Source organism: Sinohyriopsis cumingii, chromosome 2 (assembly GCF_028554795.1).
Source record: "Sinohyriopsis cumingii isolate HCF-2022 chromosome 2, ASM2855479v2, whole genome shotgun sequence".
NCBI lineage: Eukaryota > Metazoa > Mollusca > Bivalvia > Unionida > Unionidae > Sinohyriopsis > Sinohyriopsis cumingii.
In genome coordinates this window covers 133,634,369-133,650,448 of record NC_142962.1, presented here as the reverse complement: position 1 = coordinate 133,650,448, position 16,080 = coordinate 133,634,369, and the positions used below count along the sequence as shown (strand labels likewise).

Below are 16,080 nucleotides of genomic sequence, written 5' to 3'. Positions count from 1 at the left end.
ATCGTGGGATGGTTCCCCGACCTACTGCTACACAAAGTCTACAACAGTACACTAATACAAAAGTTTAGCTGGGATCATTGGAAATTCCACTAATTATTTATTACAGGAATATGGGTCCCAAAAGAGTTCCACAACTGATACAGATTCCTTTTCTTTGGGCATCATGAACTCTGGTCCATTTCCTGAAGGTGAAATCAGTTTTAGTGGAAAACAAAACTACTGATTAACCCAAATATTTTTCGCACAGGGAGTTATATAATCCCTCACCTAAGGAGCTCATATCTAGCTGTCAGAAGGTTTAATAGGGCTTCAGTAGCAAGAAAGCAGTATAACAGGATTAACATGTATCTTGTAACATTTTGGTAGGTACAGGTTGAAGTTTATTCGGTGAATTGCTGGAGAATGATATAAACATAAAACTGTAGCAGGAGATATTATAAAGGGTAATTAGCTCACACCTTGTGAACTTTATAAATGGCCATTCCTGTAATTAACATAGCAGTATTTGCATATGTAAACTTTCATCATTGAAGTAACATTTGTTATTCTTTCTAGTTTTATCAGATACAGAGTACCTGAAAAATTCTGACTGCTTTGTATTTGTGATCAGTACCCATGGCACCGAGATTCTATTATCGGATGGCAAAACTTATCAACAACAACTTTCTTGTTCTTACAACACTTTCATCACAACACAACAGATAGTCAGCATGGTCAGTAACTGTAAATCTCTGGAAGGGAAGCCAAAATTATTTTTCATTCAGGTATGTTGGAAGGAGATAGCTACAATGTGTACATATATGGTCCTATATCAACATGGTCTAATACATCACCAAATTAAATATGATAACTCAGGGATGGTCCTGGCTTTTAAAAAGCTGTCGCCAAAATAATCGCCAACCTCAATATTTTGTCGCCAATTTTCAAAAAGTGTCGCCAAAAAAGTAGTGTACATTTTTCCAAGTGTTAATTTAGTCTATTAATGTAACAGGCAATGAAAATTACAAAAGATGGATTAGTTAATACTTTAATTACAACAAGCATTAACAAAATGTTACAAAGTGTTACATGAAGATCCGTCGCGATTTTAGGGCTGCCCACTTGTTGAATGCAGTTTCAAAGTCTAATTTTTCACATCTGTACATGCTGATTCTCATTAAATTCTCGAGAGATGAGATGCAGAGCTTATTTCTGATGTCAGTTTTTATGAGGTTCATCTTACTGAATCCACGTTCACAGTCCTCAGTGCTGACAGGTGACACCAGTAGTCTCTCAGCAGCCCCCCCCCCCCCTTATGGCTAGCTTCACAAAGCTTGTAGCGAATTGCTTCCTAAATCCCAAGAATGATCACTGAATGCTGTATAAATTTTCTCGACAAGAAAAATAGGATCTCCATTCCCACGAATGAAACTTACACGAGTCAACACCTGGCAATATAGGACCGTATATATAAGCGTAAATTCACACCCAATTTAGGGATTGTTTCACTCCTGTATTTTGAGAAATAAATAATTATTATTAATTATGCAAAACTGTTTTTTTTTTTGTTGCTATTTCTTGTTGCGGAGTTTAAGTCTCTGCAGCCGTAACACGGGACTGATGACAAAAGAAAAATATCAATGAGTAAAATGCTGCACTGGCGACAGATGTAATTGTGATTGAGATTTTTTCCATTTGCTTTGTATTTATACACAGTAGTCGGTACTTCAAAGGTTATCAGTTTTCTATGAAGGTTCAGCAAAACTATTGTATTGGTATATGTATAAAAAAAAAACAAAAACAGAAGGATTAGCCATACAAAATTGTATCTGTTCTATTCGCGTCTTCAGAAGTCGGTCAGTTGTAGGTATAGTGCGGTAGCATGATTGACTGTATCGCAGCATACAGTACTCAGCCCAGATGTCAGCATAAGCAGATTATGATGTAACAATGCACTGTAAAGATAGGGTTGTCAATAAGAACAAAGGATCGTTTGTGTAACAGATTGATTCCAATGCATTGCTTAGTCAAGTTTATGGCTTCCTTTCGTTCTGGCTTTAAATTTATTCAGTCCAAATCCATGATTGTATGTACAAATTAAATAACCAAAAAGTATGTCGCCAAAAAAATCGCCAGATGGGATATTTTTGTCGCCAATAAGGAAAAAACATCGCAATTTGCGACATTGGCGAAGCCCAGGACGATCCCTGATAACTACAAATCTTGACAACATGAAAGTTGAGTGATTTTGAGCAACTGGTAAATGAATATCATGAATTTCATTTGTATCATTTTACAGCAGACGAAAATGCAGAAATTCCTGCAATTCCGGCACAAATTGAGTATTTTTGGAAGCCATTGTGAAGACAGTTATACAGTATTGTTCTTTTTAATAGTTCACATTCTATAGCAATAAAAAATTATAACCTAACACCAGTCATACCATTATAGTTTACATCCTATAGCAGTAAAAAATTACAACCTAACACCAGTCATACCATTATAGTTTACAAAAGATCACCCATAATGACTTGAAAAAAAAAGCTGATTTGTAGACATTTCTACATATACCTTTGTCTTCTATACATTATACTTGAATTTGAATGTTTTATTGACCAGTTCAAAATATCCAAGCTCTAATCTTGTCAAGGTTTCTAGTTATAATTTTAATTTGTTGTCAAGGTTTGTAGTTGTCATTTTAATTTTGCAAAATTATTTTTTTTAGAAAAGTGTAAATAGACTTTAATAGAGACTTGTTATAATCTATGTTTAGACAAATTGCCTCTTTTTTTAAATTTCTTGCAGATTGGCACTGGTGCCTGGTTTTATTTCCATGATTTTGCAGTTTTTCAGTTATTTTATTATACTATGCAAGTTTACAAATGTCTGATCTCTGACTTGAATCCAAGATTACAAGGAATCTCCCAATCAATGCCAGACTGAACTCAAATATGTGATGTATGATTATCTAGTGTCCAATGTTATGACTATGATCTTACATTAAGTAACAGAAAGAAGTGAAACCAACAAGTTTAGTAAAATGAACAAATATATTTAATTCTCTTCATTACAAAGTGAAAATTTAAGAACTTACAGTATTATGAATTAAATCCCAAATAATCCTCAATGTTCTATCACAGGTCCAAAAGTAAAGAATGCACCTAATGAATTCCAGTAATCTTTAATGTTCTGATGCACCAAAAATCTTGAATATGTTAAGGTACCAACTGTCTTGATGTATCACAATAATATAATCCAGAGTGTTGTTTAATCAATTCACAATCACCCCAAAGTAGTGTTTTAATCCAAAATGTCACTGAGCACTTTAATACCATTGAATAATTAAAATAAATGATTCCTCCCAAATTATACCCCCGAACACAACAGTAAATGATTCCACAGACTGAATGTAAAAGAGGAATTAATAATTTTGTTTGCCACATCTTTATATACTAATTTCACTTGACCTAAGACATAATAAAATGTCCAGGATGTGAGTCATAAGTTCATTTCCAGAACAGTCTAAGTTTCTAATAAGGTTAGAACTGAACTCTTGAATGTGCTGATGTATCACAGTGATAAAATCCAGAATGTCTTTGATTATAGTCACAATAATACCACAATAGTGTTTTAGTCCAAGCAGTCCAATGAGCACTTCATAATTCCAATAAATAATTTAAATAAATGAGTCCTCTCAAATTAAAGCTGAACACAACATACTGATATTAAAAGGAGGAATGAATAATCTTGTTGATGTCAAACTTATATGCATAACCACTTCACCTATGTAAAAATGTAATTTTGTAAAAAAATTAACTGAATCATCTTAATGGAAAATTTTGTTTTTAGAGCCATCTAAGATCATAATGAAAGCTAGGTCTTGAACTTAAACCCATGTACACATTTAATTATAACTTATAAAAAAGTCAAAAGCAGGTATGTACCAAAACTCTATCTTCAATCTTGGATAAAGGTCAAGCACTCAAAATAAATTAAAAATACATCACAAAGAAAGAGTCCTGCAGTGGGCAATAAATTGTTATGAAGCAAATCAATAAATTGTTCGTTTTGTTAACCTCCTTTTCTTTTAAATATGAAAATTCTTCATTTATGTCTAGTGTAATTAATTTTATTGTTAGCTAGTTTTTTTTTTCTTATAATCTATTGAGGAAATTTACAGACACTGAATTAATGATTTTAAAACCTGATGGTCCTTGAGTAGTTATTTGGAGTCAACAGTGTGCACCATGTGAGAAAAACTAGAAGCACTGAACACAACTTGGTAAGAAGTGTATCCCAAAGACCTACTAATTTCTCTTATTTTAAAATGTCATGGTAAAACTGAACTACTGCATAACTCCAATGACTAGTCCATGATTGATGGTAGACCCATAATCCACTCTTAAAAAACTGGACAAATTTTTATTAAAGAAAACTATCTAATGCAAAGGTTTTACTTGTAAACACAAATTTGTTATGTTAACATTGGAGTAGCATACAGTATGCAAAGTGGTAGAGAATAAAATAACATAGTAATTCAAGTCTGAAAATTAGATCGCAGTCACCTGCTTTTAATATGGTTCATTTACACTTAAGATTCATTCACCTGTAAATTTTCTTGAGTTAATATGAAATTGGGTCCAAGATATTGAGGGCATGATGAACAGAAAGCTAAATATGCATAGGTGACTCAGGCATGAAAATTAGGTCACAATGACCTAGGCAATGGTCTGCATATAATTCCTTGCATCCATTCATCCATTTTTCTAGCCATCACACAATCATGTGAATGTAGCTAGTTACCAGGGTTCCCAATACTATCCTCTATCTTTGAGTTTATCATTACAGAAATGGTAATAGTATATCTACCCCAATCCCTCATCCTTTGAGTTTTTCATTAGAGAAATGTTACTAGTGTATCTACCCCCATCCCTCATCCTTGGAGTTTATCGTTAGAGAAATTTTAATAGTGTATCTACCCCTGTCACTCATCCTTGGTGTTTAGCGTTAGAGAAATGTTAATAGTGTATCTACCCCCATCCCTCATCCTTGGAGTTTATCATTAGAGAAATTTTAATAGTCTGTCTATCCCCATCCCTCATCCTTGGAGTTTATTGTTAGAGAAATTTTAATAGTGTATCTACACCCATTGCTCATCCTTGGAGTTTATCATTAGAGAAATGTTAATAGTGCATCTACCACCATCCCTCATCTTTGGAGTTTATCATTATAGAAATGTTACTGGGGCTCCTACCACTATCCCCCATCCATGGGGTTTGTCATCAGAGAAATGTTATGAGTTGAAAAATATGAAAATTGTATTTTTAATTATTGTTAAACAGTAATATATTTATAGATGAAATATAGTTTCTAGCCAAATTGTAGACATATGAACATATTTAATCCATGATAAAAGATAAACTGATTTTACACTCAATAATATTTACTTGTAACAAAACAAAATGTAGAAGTTTGTCGTTTGAAAACTTCACGTGTATAGTTTTGATTCTTTTGTGGGTAAAATAAAGCACACTTTATATTCACAACCCAGTTGTACAATTGTCGTTAAGGACAGGATCTTATACAAGTGCTCATTTTTAAATTAAATTTGTGACATGATTTGAATGTTTGTTTTATTTTGCCTCATTGACTAAAATTTAAATTATTCAAGGAATTTATTACATTTCATTTGGAATTTGCACAGATATAAGATTGTACTTTTCACAAGGTGAAATATGCTATTTTATATGACAAAGTTTACAAAATAGGTTGTATAGAGACTTTGAAATGCATCTGTATGACCTTCATTTATAATTTTCTTTTACAGATGACTGTAATGTCATTTGGTACATCAAGAGGTATTATTATACGTGTTGTATAGTCACATGTCATTTGCTACATCATGAGGTGGTGTTGTATGGTCACATGTCATTTGCTACATCATGAGGTGGTGTTGTATGGTCACATGTCATTTGCTACGTCATGAGGTGTTGTAGGTGTTGTATGGTCACATGTCATTTGCTACATCATGAGGTGTTGTTGTAGGTGTTGTATGGTCACATGTCATTTGCTACATCATGAGGTGTTGTTGTAGGTGTTGTATGGTCACATGTCATTTGCTAAATCAAGAAGTGTTATTGTAGGTGTTGTATTGTCACACATCATCTGTTACATCAGGAGGTGTTGTAGGTGTTTTATGGTCATGTTATTTGCTAGATCATGAGGTGTTATTGTAGGTGAAGTATAGTCACAGATCATTTGCTGCATACTGTGTTGTTGTCAGTGTTGTATAGTCACAGTTTGCTACATCATGAGTTGTTGTAGGTGTTGTATAGTCAATGATTATTTGCTACATCAGGAGGTACATGTACATGTATTGTTTGGTCACATGCCATTTGTTACATCATGTGGTATTATTGTAGGTGTTGTATAGTCACATTATTTGTTCCATCAGGAGGTGTTATTGTAGGTGTTGTCTAGTCATGTGTTATTTGCTACATCGCAAGTTGTTATTCTAGATGCTGTATAGTCACATCATTGCTCTATAATGTGTTGTTATTCTAGATGCTTTATAGTCACATAATTTGCTATATAATGTGTTGTTGTTCTAGATGCTGTATAGTCACATCATTGCTCTATAATATGTTGTTGTTAGTGTTTAGTCAAGTACCGTTTGCTACTTAATGAGGTGTTATTGTAGGTGTTTGTATAGTCATGTCATTTGCTACATTGCAAGTTATTTTAGGTGTTTTATTGTAACATATTTGCTACATCATGGTGTTGTTGCAGGTGTAACACGTACGAAATATTGGTCTATTGATCCAACACTGTGACAGTAGTCATGTCATAAAATTATCTTGAAATAACTAATATTTGATTTGTCCATGCTTATAGTTCTCTCTCCTGACTAATATTGTTTCTTGAATTGTAGATGACATTTTCTTTCTTTCCAAAACATACTGTAAATACTGAAGCTATGACCAGCCGTTAGCCTTGTTTATTGTAAATGCCAATGGATCACCAACTGGTCTAGCCATTAGCCACATAATGTCTATTTTAAATTCCAGTCAACCACTGAATAATCTGTCCATTTATGAATCATAACTTATTAACAAGTCAGTTGCTAAGCTTGTCTGACAGTGAAGCAGTGTGGATTACAGAGGGTTTGACTTTGGAAAGTTTAGACTTTGTATCATGTACAAATTAAAATTCATACAACATCACTACCTTTTATCCAACTTTCGCAAAGATGTCATCAGAAATGAAACTTATTTCCTGATAACAGTGTATTGTTTAATCCAAAATAAAATATTTGATTTGACAGATATGTTTTGCTAATTAGGGTAAATGGTTATCTTATCTTTGTCTTATATTCAATTTTAAAGACCATATAACTAATGTATTTCAGGCCTGTAGAATCAGGGGTAAAATAGACAGAAACACACAAGAAGGTCGTGACTCTGGTCATACAGTTCTAGTGAGGAAAGAAGACTCTCATGATGAGACCATTGAGGATCCAAAGCATTCACCTTCACAACTTTCTCTGGGTCACACAGAGGATGCCAGCAGTGAGGAAGAAACTAGACAAAAGCTTGCAAATCTTGATGTAACTCATATAAATAAGGATGGTAAGCTATTTATCTACACATTAAAACTGATATTTTTGTTTGGTTCCAAACTTTTTTTTCCAAAGAATAATTTGGTCCAAAGGAAGAAGAAAAGAAGGCAAGAAAGAAAGCAAAACTCCTATCGACCTGTCTTTTTCTTTTAAAAAAATAGGCAAATCAGTGATCTGAATAAAACATGATTGAAAGAAAATGCCAGAAATAATCCTTGACTTTGCATTAATTACAGAAATCATTTAGTATAGCATGTCAAAAGACATTACCCCACATATTAGAAGGACCATGCAGTTTAGTTCCAGGTCAGTAATAGTGTTGGTATTGAAATCTTGTCTTTTTAGTGTATCTTTCTTATTTACCTTTAAATTCCACAAGGCCTGTCCTTTGGCATTTGATCAATACAAATTTCAACCCATTGCTGTGAATAAGGATCTCTCCATTGGCATTTGATCAATATAAATTCCTGGATGGTCATGTTGGCATAGGGTTTTAGCCAAGAGTCTTCTAACAGTATCTGTTTTGTCTTAAATGAAAATGGTGCTGATCTTACATCCAATATGGCTGTAACAGTAGATAATTTCTTATCATTCAGTGAATTTTAGAGATGGTTTCAACACTCAGCAGTTAAAAAGAAGAAATATTTATACCTTGAATATCTGGAAAAATTCATTTTTGGGCAGTAGAGTGGCAGTTCCTTCTGGAGACTCTAGTTTGAAAAGGTAGCTCTCCTTTATCGCTACTTTTTCACAAAGAATTGCTGGCAAAATTGCACAAGATTCAACATGTACAACAAAGAATCTTATGTATTGACCCAAAGCTTTACAGTTGTTGGTTTTCAGTTTTAAACACTCAATAACTTAATTAGCATTGTTTCTTATCAGAAATCTTAAAAGATATGCATCGCAAATAATGTGTATGGTTTATTTAATAAGCAGAGTGGCAAATTTATTTGTTACTGTTTAATTGCTTTAGTTTTAATTTTCTCCACTGCAAAATACAAATCGTCATTAAAATTTGCTGCATCAGTTGTGATATATTACACCACTCTTTTGGTCATATAATGAATGAAATTATTGTTTTAAGAAAATGCAGTTGAAATCAAGCCAAACGGAAGTTGATTCTGGGGTGTTTGCATGCAAGTTTAGTGCTTTATAATTTATTGTACAAGACCCATAATTTTATACAAAAATGTCATTAATGTCTTTACATTGTCAGATTCATCTGAGATCTTATTAAAGTAAAACACTAAAGAAATATTATTTAAATAAAAATAAATTAGCTAGCAAGTATTCTCAAGCCAGTGGGATTTAAACAAGGGTCATAACTCTTAAATGTAGTTAAAATTGTGCCACAATTAAACTCCAGCAAAAACCTTATTAAGGTAAAGCTCCACAGCATATGGTTGAAATCAAAGAAAATAAATATAAATGACAGTGAGTTCATCATTGAACTTATCTGAATACTAGATGGGAATAAACTTAAATGAACACTAGGTGGTATTAAACTTGTCTGAACACCTGATGTGATTAAACTCATCTGAACACTCAGTTGGACTGAATTTATCTGAACGCTAGGTGGAACTGAATTTATCTGAACACTAGGTGGAATTGAATTTATCTGAACATCAGGTGGGATTAAACTTCATTAAAAATATGACAGAAATCCAGTGCTAAAACAAATTTGGATGTTAGAACACTCACAAACCTGTATGCAGACAGATAGATTGACATTTTTCTTTAAACACATATATGTTACAGGTGATCTAGGTGATACAACTGTGAGTCAGAATTCAGTCTCAGCAACCACTGATGAAAATTCTGAACTGTCAGCAGCAGTGAAAGTGGGAACTGGGCATTCCATACCTGAATCCAGTCTTCTAAAGAACACTGCAGATGCAAGTCAGAATTCAGCCTCAGCAACCACTGATGAAGATTCAGAACTGTCAGAAGCAGTGAAAGTGGAAATTGGGCATTCCATACCTGAATCCAGTCTTCTAAAGAACACTGCAGATGCAAGTCAGAATTCAGCCTCAGCACAATCAGATGAATCTTCAGAACTGTCAGCAACCATGAAGGTGGAAATTGGACATTCCATACCTAACTCCAGTCTTCCTGTAGATGCAGGTCAGAATTCAGCCTCAGCACAATCAGATGAATCTTCAGAACTGTCAGCAGCCATGAAAGTGGGAATTGGACATTCCATACCTAACTCCAGTCTTCCTGTAGATGCAGGTCATAATTCAGCCTCAACAACAACTGATCAAGCTTCAAAAGATCCAGCAGCAAAGAAGATGGAAATCAGGCCCTTCATAACTCACTTTAGTTGCCCAAAGGACACACTGATAATGTATGCTGTCCCACCAGGTATGTAACCATTGATTACAGAAAATTTTCAGCAGGATAAAATTAAGCACACTTTGATACAGTTTGTGAACATTTTGTTAAATTCAATAGCAATTAAGACTGTAAAATTTAAATGTGTAAATGGTTTGGTTTACTTTACTCCCAAGAATCATTTGCAAAATTGGTAACCATGTAAATGAACATGCATGTCATACATGTGTTAGCTGATGTACATGGGGTTGTGAGCTACTTTGAAAAAGTACTTAGCCAATACACATGGGATTGTGGGCTAATTGTATGAACTACTTACCTCCAGAATTGAAGAGTTTGGCAACCTGCAAGAACTAATTATCTCCAAAAGTTAAGAGTTTGATAACCAAGTGCTCCAAATAATATGGGCAATTTTACATTTTAGAAAAACACATTTTGATAGCAGTATACTTTATCAGCCATTAGTGTGTTGTAATATCTTTTCCTGACACCAATGCCTTGTCCAAGGACATTATTCCATCCTCTAATTAGAAACTGGAGGTCTAGAATAAAAAAGCATGATTCCAGTCTGAATCTCAGTCAACTTTTCCGACAACTGGAATATCATTCTTGTTTTCCTTTAATGTTCTGTTTCTTTTGAGTGCTGAACACTCCATCATTGAAGTCATATTTGGCAATATGTGTTTTTTGTGTGTTGTGTCTGTAATGTTTTCACAGGTCCTTGCTTTATTTCTGTTTATAATATGTCACCAGATTTGACCTGAAAGGATTTTGGCAAATTCCATGGAGGTAAAGAGCAAAGGAAATTTCGGCATTTGTGACTCCAGATGGACTTTATCAATATAGAGTGATACCATTTAGGATGAAAGGTTCACCAAGTACTTTTCAACATGTAATGAATGTCTCTGGTCTAGACAATTGTCTTACTTACATCGATGATGTCATCATCTACAATGACACCTGGAAAGATTTTTAGTAACAATACGGAAATTCTTTGACAGACTCACTAATGCATTAGTTTGACAATCAATTTATCCAAAAGTGAGTTTTGCTCTGCTTGTGTAACTTTTCTAGGACATACCAATGGATATGGACAAGTTAAACCTATAGATGCTAAGGTCAAGGTTATCTCTGAATTCCCTGTGCCTGTTAGTAAAAAAGCAACTGATGTGATTTTTAGGTATGGCTGGATACTGTCAGAAATTTTGTTTCAATTTTTTCTATAATTGCTGAACTCCTGGCAAATTTATTGAGCAAGAAAATCAAGTTTCATTGGACTGACAAATGTCAGGAGGGTTTTGATAAGTTAAAAGCCATATTTAAGAGTGCACCAGTTCTTACAGCTCCAAATTTCAGCCAATCATTTAAGCTGTCTCTTGATGCATGCAATGTTGGGGTTGGAGCAATATTGATTCAAGAAGATAAAAATAGTGTTGATCATTCAGTGTGCTATTTTTCTAAGAAATTAAATAAGCACCAGAGAAATTATTCAGCAATTGAGAAGGAATGTTTGGCTTTGATATTGGCATTAGAATATTTTGAAGTTTACATTAGTTCAGCTCCTTCTTCAGTTATTGTGTTTAGTGATCACAATCCCGTTACTTTCATCAGCAAGATGAAAAACAAAAATGAGAGATTATTAAGGTAGAGTTTATTGTAATAAGAATATAATATTGACATCAGGCACATCAAGAGAAAAGATAATTTAATAGCAGATGCGAGTTCCTATGTATAAAAATTTATTATTTCATATATTCTTTGTATCATTCGTAAGATTTCTTCTTGTGTTATTTTTTTCTAATATAAACCACATGTATAATTGACCTATGGTAAAAAGAAAGTTTTATTATATAAATCTTTCTTTCTCTTTTATGGGGGGAAGTGTTATGTATATTTAATTTAATTTAATTGTCTGATTTTTATTTTTTTATTATTTTATTCCATTACATGCTATTGTAATGTAATATTGTTTATTGAGCTTGATTTTTTTTATATAGAATTAAGTTCAGTTTTGTTTGACCTGACCTTTTTAATTTTCATTTGTAAACACCTAATAATAGAAACACTATATCTAGTTTCTGACCTTGATTCAGAACCAGTCACAGTTGTAGTAAACAACTTTTTTAATTCTTTCTCAGAGTAAGAATTATTAAGTTAAGTCAAGGCCATACCTGGATGATGTTATATCTATCATGTAACAAACTTCCAGTTCTAGAAGGTTGACCCCCCATCTGGGAATCTGTGTTGCATCTTAGATTTATTACTGATGTTTTGAGAAAGAATAGTCAGTTGTGCCTTAACACATGAAAAGTCAGGTTGTGTCATGTTGATAAAGTTTTGGGCTAATTATTTTATTTTCTTCAAATTATTGAATTTCAAGTAATTGTTTTCCCTGGAAATACTAGTGTTCTAAATTAATTCTTGGACAAGGACATTTATTGAAATTTATTCAGAATTCAAAAACTGAAATAATATTTTCTGTGATTCAGTGGGAGACTGTTGACACTGCAGCACTTTGCTGACTATTAATGATGTCATCATCATCCATTTTGGATATCATTGGGATTCAAACTCAGTTTCATTCAGGACTTTTTATTACTAGGACTTCTATTTTTTAATTCTTGGATTATTTTTGGATTTGATTCGTAAAACATAAAAAAAATTTCTTCTCATTTTTCACTTGATATTTTGTGGAAATAAATTATTTGTTAAATTTTACAAGGTTTGTTGTCTTCACTTTTTTCCTGTTACTTTTTGTAAGAACTTAGACTCATACACTTTTGTTCAGTCTCTCGTCTTTGTCAGCCTGGGTTTGTGGCCAAAAATCAGTGATACTTGGTAGCTTCTGTTCCCACTGAAATCCCAAGTGTCAGTCATATTTGTGCTGAGGATGGTAATAATAGTATCCTTTATCCAGATTGAGCCTTCCAGTTTTATCTATTGATTCCATCTTATTTGTTCTCTATTTTTGAGATTTTCACAGCCACCATCTCGAGGTGGATTGTTTGCACTATTACAAGACATATTTGTCTTTCACAATATATTTGATGACCTAATTGTATGAGTAATGATTTCCATAAAATCCTGACTTTTCCAGCCATGTAAATCTCCCAGGCCAGGAGGGTTCCTCCCCAGATGAGGGGCATCTCCAGTCTTTCTTGTCACTAATTTAAATCTCCCACATTCTCAAAATTATTATTTAGCAAATTCTGGAAGAGAAAGTTTCGGTTTTTTCTTTTTCTTTATCTTACTTCCAGAGTGGTATATTTAAGGTAAAGACTTCCTGTGATTACATGACTGGACTGGCAGGTATGACACATGTTACTAATTCAAAGGGCAATAACCTAGAAGTAATCATTGGACTGTTAACTATTGGATTTCAGTGACTTCAACCTTTGATCTGGGTATTTTGTCTTGAAGTGAACTTAATGTATTTTCTTAATGGACTATACAAAATCTAAAGTTTTCTCTAATGGCTTAAGTACAAGCCATCTACAAATGTTAGTCAAGAAACTTACTCTTGAAGAAAAGTTATTCTGCATCCCTGACTCATACTTTAAGTGCAAACCCTCCACAAATATTTGTCAATGTGCATGGTTTTGAACTAAACTTATTATGCAACACTATTTTCTTCTTTCAGTCTAAATGACATTGACCTTTTTATCCTAAAATTTATATGCTTCATTTGTACCCATTGTGTACATCATCCAGAAATTTTGGGTGCAAGCACATGTTAGATAACAGAAATATTTGTGCAGAAATTATTTTGCTTCTTTCAGTCACAGTTTCCTCTGTCCTGCCACCCCCAAATTGATTGGTTTCTTCTTAACCCCAAGTGCATGCCATCAACAAAGTTTGATCCAGGTGTGTGATGCTGAAGCTAATGCTGTTGTGCAAAACTATTTTTCTTCTTTCATTCACATTGACCATTAACTTTTTGGCCCCAAAATGGATGAGCTGTTTCTTTACCTCAGGTGCAAGACATAAACAAATGTTGGTGCAGTTCTTTGATGTGGAGTTAATGTTATTGTATGAAAAGGCCGCTCCGGTGGCCTAGTGGTTAGAGCATCCACCTTGGAAGCAGGAGGTCATAGGTTTGAACCCCAGCCAAGTCATACCAAAGACTAACAAAAATGTTATTAACAGCTGCCTCGCTAGGCATTCAGCATTAAGCGGTTAGTGTCAGGACTGGTCAGCCTGGTTTCAGGATAATGTGACTGGGTGGGACATCATGCTGCATGTTTGAAAGTCATGCATAAAGTTTGGCAACAGTAAATGCTTAATAGTTCGAGTTATTGTGTAGAAACCATTTTTCTTCTTTCAGTTACAGTGAACTGTAGCATGGAACTTTTCACCCCATTATTGATAGTGTTCTTCCCTGCTTATGTGCAAGGCAGTTACAACTGAGGATTCTGGAGACCAAACTAATGATTGGAAAAAGGATGTTATCAAGTGAAAATCTACTACGGGATAAAATTGAGATGACATAAACTTGTGAAACTCGTTACAGTGTCACAGACGTTCATAGGCTCAGTTTAAGGAACTTCATGATCATTTCTTATGGAGTGTGTTAGTTTTATTGCTCTCCCTTGATTGTACCTTTGTTTAATCCATGTGACAATTAGTGTGATCAGAGCAGTTTATCATCAGATGGTCATCTGCTCAGTCACTTGTCATGAGTACAGATAAAGCACTGAATTATTTTGTTTTCATCAGGTTGAAATAGGTATTATGAAATATTTAATATCTGAAAATGGTTTGTATTATTCAAATTTGAATATTTGCAAATTTTGAAAAGGTGATTCCTGGAAAATATGAGGTTCCAGATATTGACATTAATACCCCAAGGCCAGATGAATTTCCTGAGCGTAAGCAGTGAAGCAGTACTACTGTTCCTAACTGACAGGAAATAGCATGGAGATCAAAAATGACATTCTCTAGCTTTTACCTCATCCATTTATCCAGAATGGTTCACTTTAACCTGGTGGGACTATATCAGTTGTGCAACAAGCTAAGTTCTCAGGTTTTTTTAGCAACTTCCTAACAATGCTGGTTCCCCCACTTCCACTGGATTTGTGAGAGCAAAACTCATTTTGTATTCTATTTCTATGCACTGACTATGTGCAAACCCCAAGCCCATATCTCACATGAAAGACAAAGCTACTTCACATATGTTCAGAGACTGGAACCATGACCATCTTCAGGATCAGAAATGGAACCTGATCTGTCCTTCATATTCTTGTAATGTATTTTGATTGGGTAAGGTAGCTGAAGAAGAAATCCCAACTTTTGGAGTGAAGTATGTTTTTTTATACAATACTTATTCATCATAATAAAAGCACACCATCCCCACAATTAAATCCATTCTAGTAATAACTGATGATTGTTGGAATTTTGTGTAAAATCCCTCTATCCAAGAGGAGACAACTTTTATTTGACTTTTGTCTCAGCAAGCAAAAATATTTTTTTGTAACATTGCTTCCTTATCAAGCCTAAAGATGTTGGGAACATTTTTTGTTAACGTTTGAGAGGGCTGTAGCATCTTTTTAAGTTTGAGAGGGCTGTAGCATCTTTTTAAGTTTGAGAGGGCTGTAGCATCTTTTTAAGTTTGAGGGGGCTGTAGCATCTTTTTAAGTTTGTGAGGGCTGTAGCATCTTTTTAACGTTTGAGAGGGCTGTAGCATCTTTTTAAGTTTGAGAGGGCTGTAGCATCTTTTTAAGTTTGTGAGGGCTAAATTTGCAAGGGAGCAGATGTACTAATCAGATAATTATTACAGAAGAAATATAATTTTCTTGACATTAGTTTTTGTGTGCAAATTTTTTTTGTGGTTGCTTAAAAATCATGAATCTAAAGACACAACAAGCAACATGTATTCTGTAGATTTTCCAATCCTAGAATTTGATTTGCAACAAAAATGTTCTCTCCCTCCCCCCCAAAAAAATAAAATTGCATTTACAATGGTTCTCATTAAACTCTGAGCTATTGGTAACCTATTAATTAAAAACTTATAAGCAACATCATTGCTGGAGGAGCAGTAATGATCACATGACTTAAAAGTAACCCAATAAAAACACACAATGCATGACCATACAAAAGTACTTGACTGATTTGGAATATCTAACTGTAAGTCAAACAAGTTACCATAT

At 33.9% G+C, this 16,080-nt stretch overlaps 1 protein-coding gene across 4 annotated transcripts in view; it reads left to right on the top strand.

The window, feature by feature from the left end:
• LOC149805874 (uncharacterized) overlaps positions 1 to 16,080 on the top strand; it is a 29,478-nt gene that overhangs the window by 2,793 nt on the left and 10,605 nt on the right. For 3 of the 4 annotated variants that reach the window (XM_089950610.1, XM_089950608.1, XM_089950609.1), the window contains exons 3-5: positions 556 to 764; positions 7,388 to 7,607; positions 9,359 to 9,964. In XM_089950610.1, the coding sequence (XP_089806736.1) occupies positions 556 to 764; positions 7,388 to 7,607; positions 9,359 to 9,964 (1,035 nt within the window). Of the gene's footprint in view, positions 1 to 555; positions 765 to 7,387; positions 7,608 to 9,358; positions 9,965 to 14,258; positions 15,956 to 16,080 lie in introns of those variants that run through there. The other variant, XM_089950611.1, reaches the window with a different exon arrangement.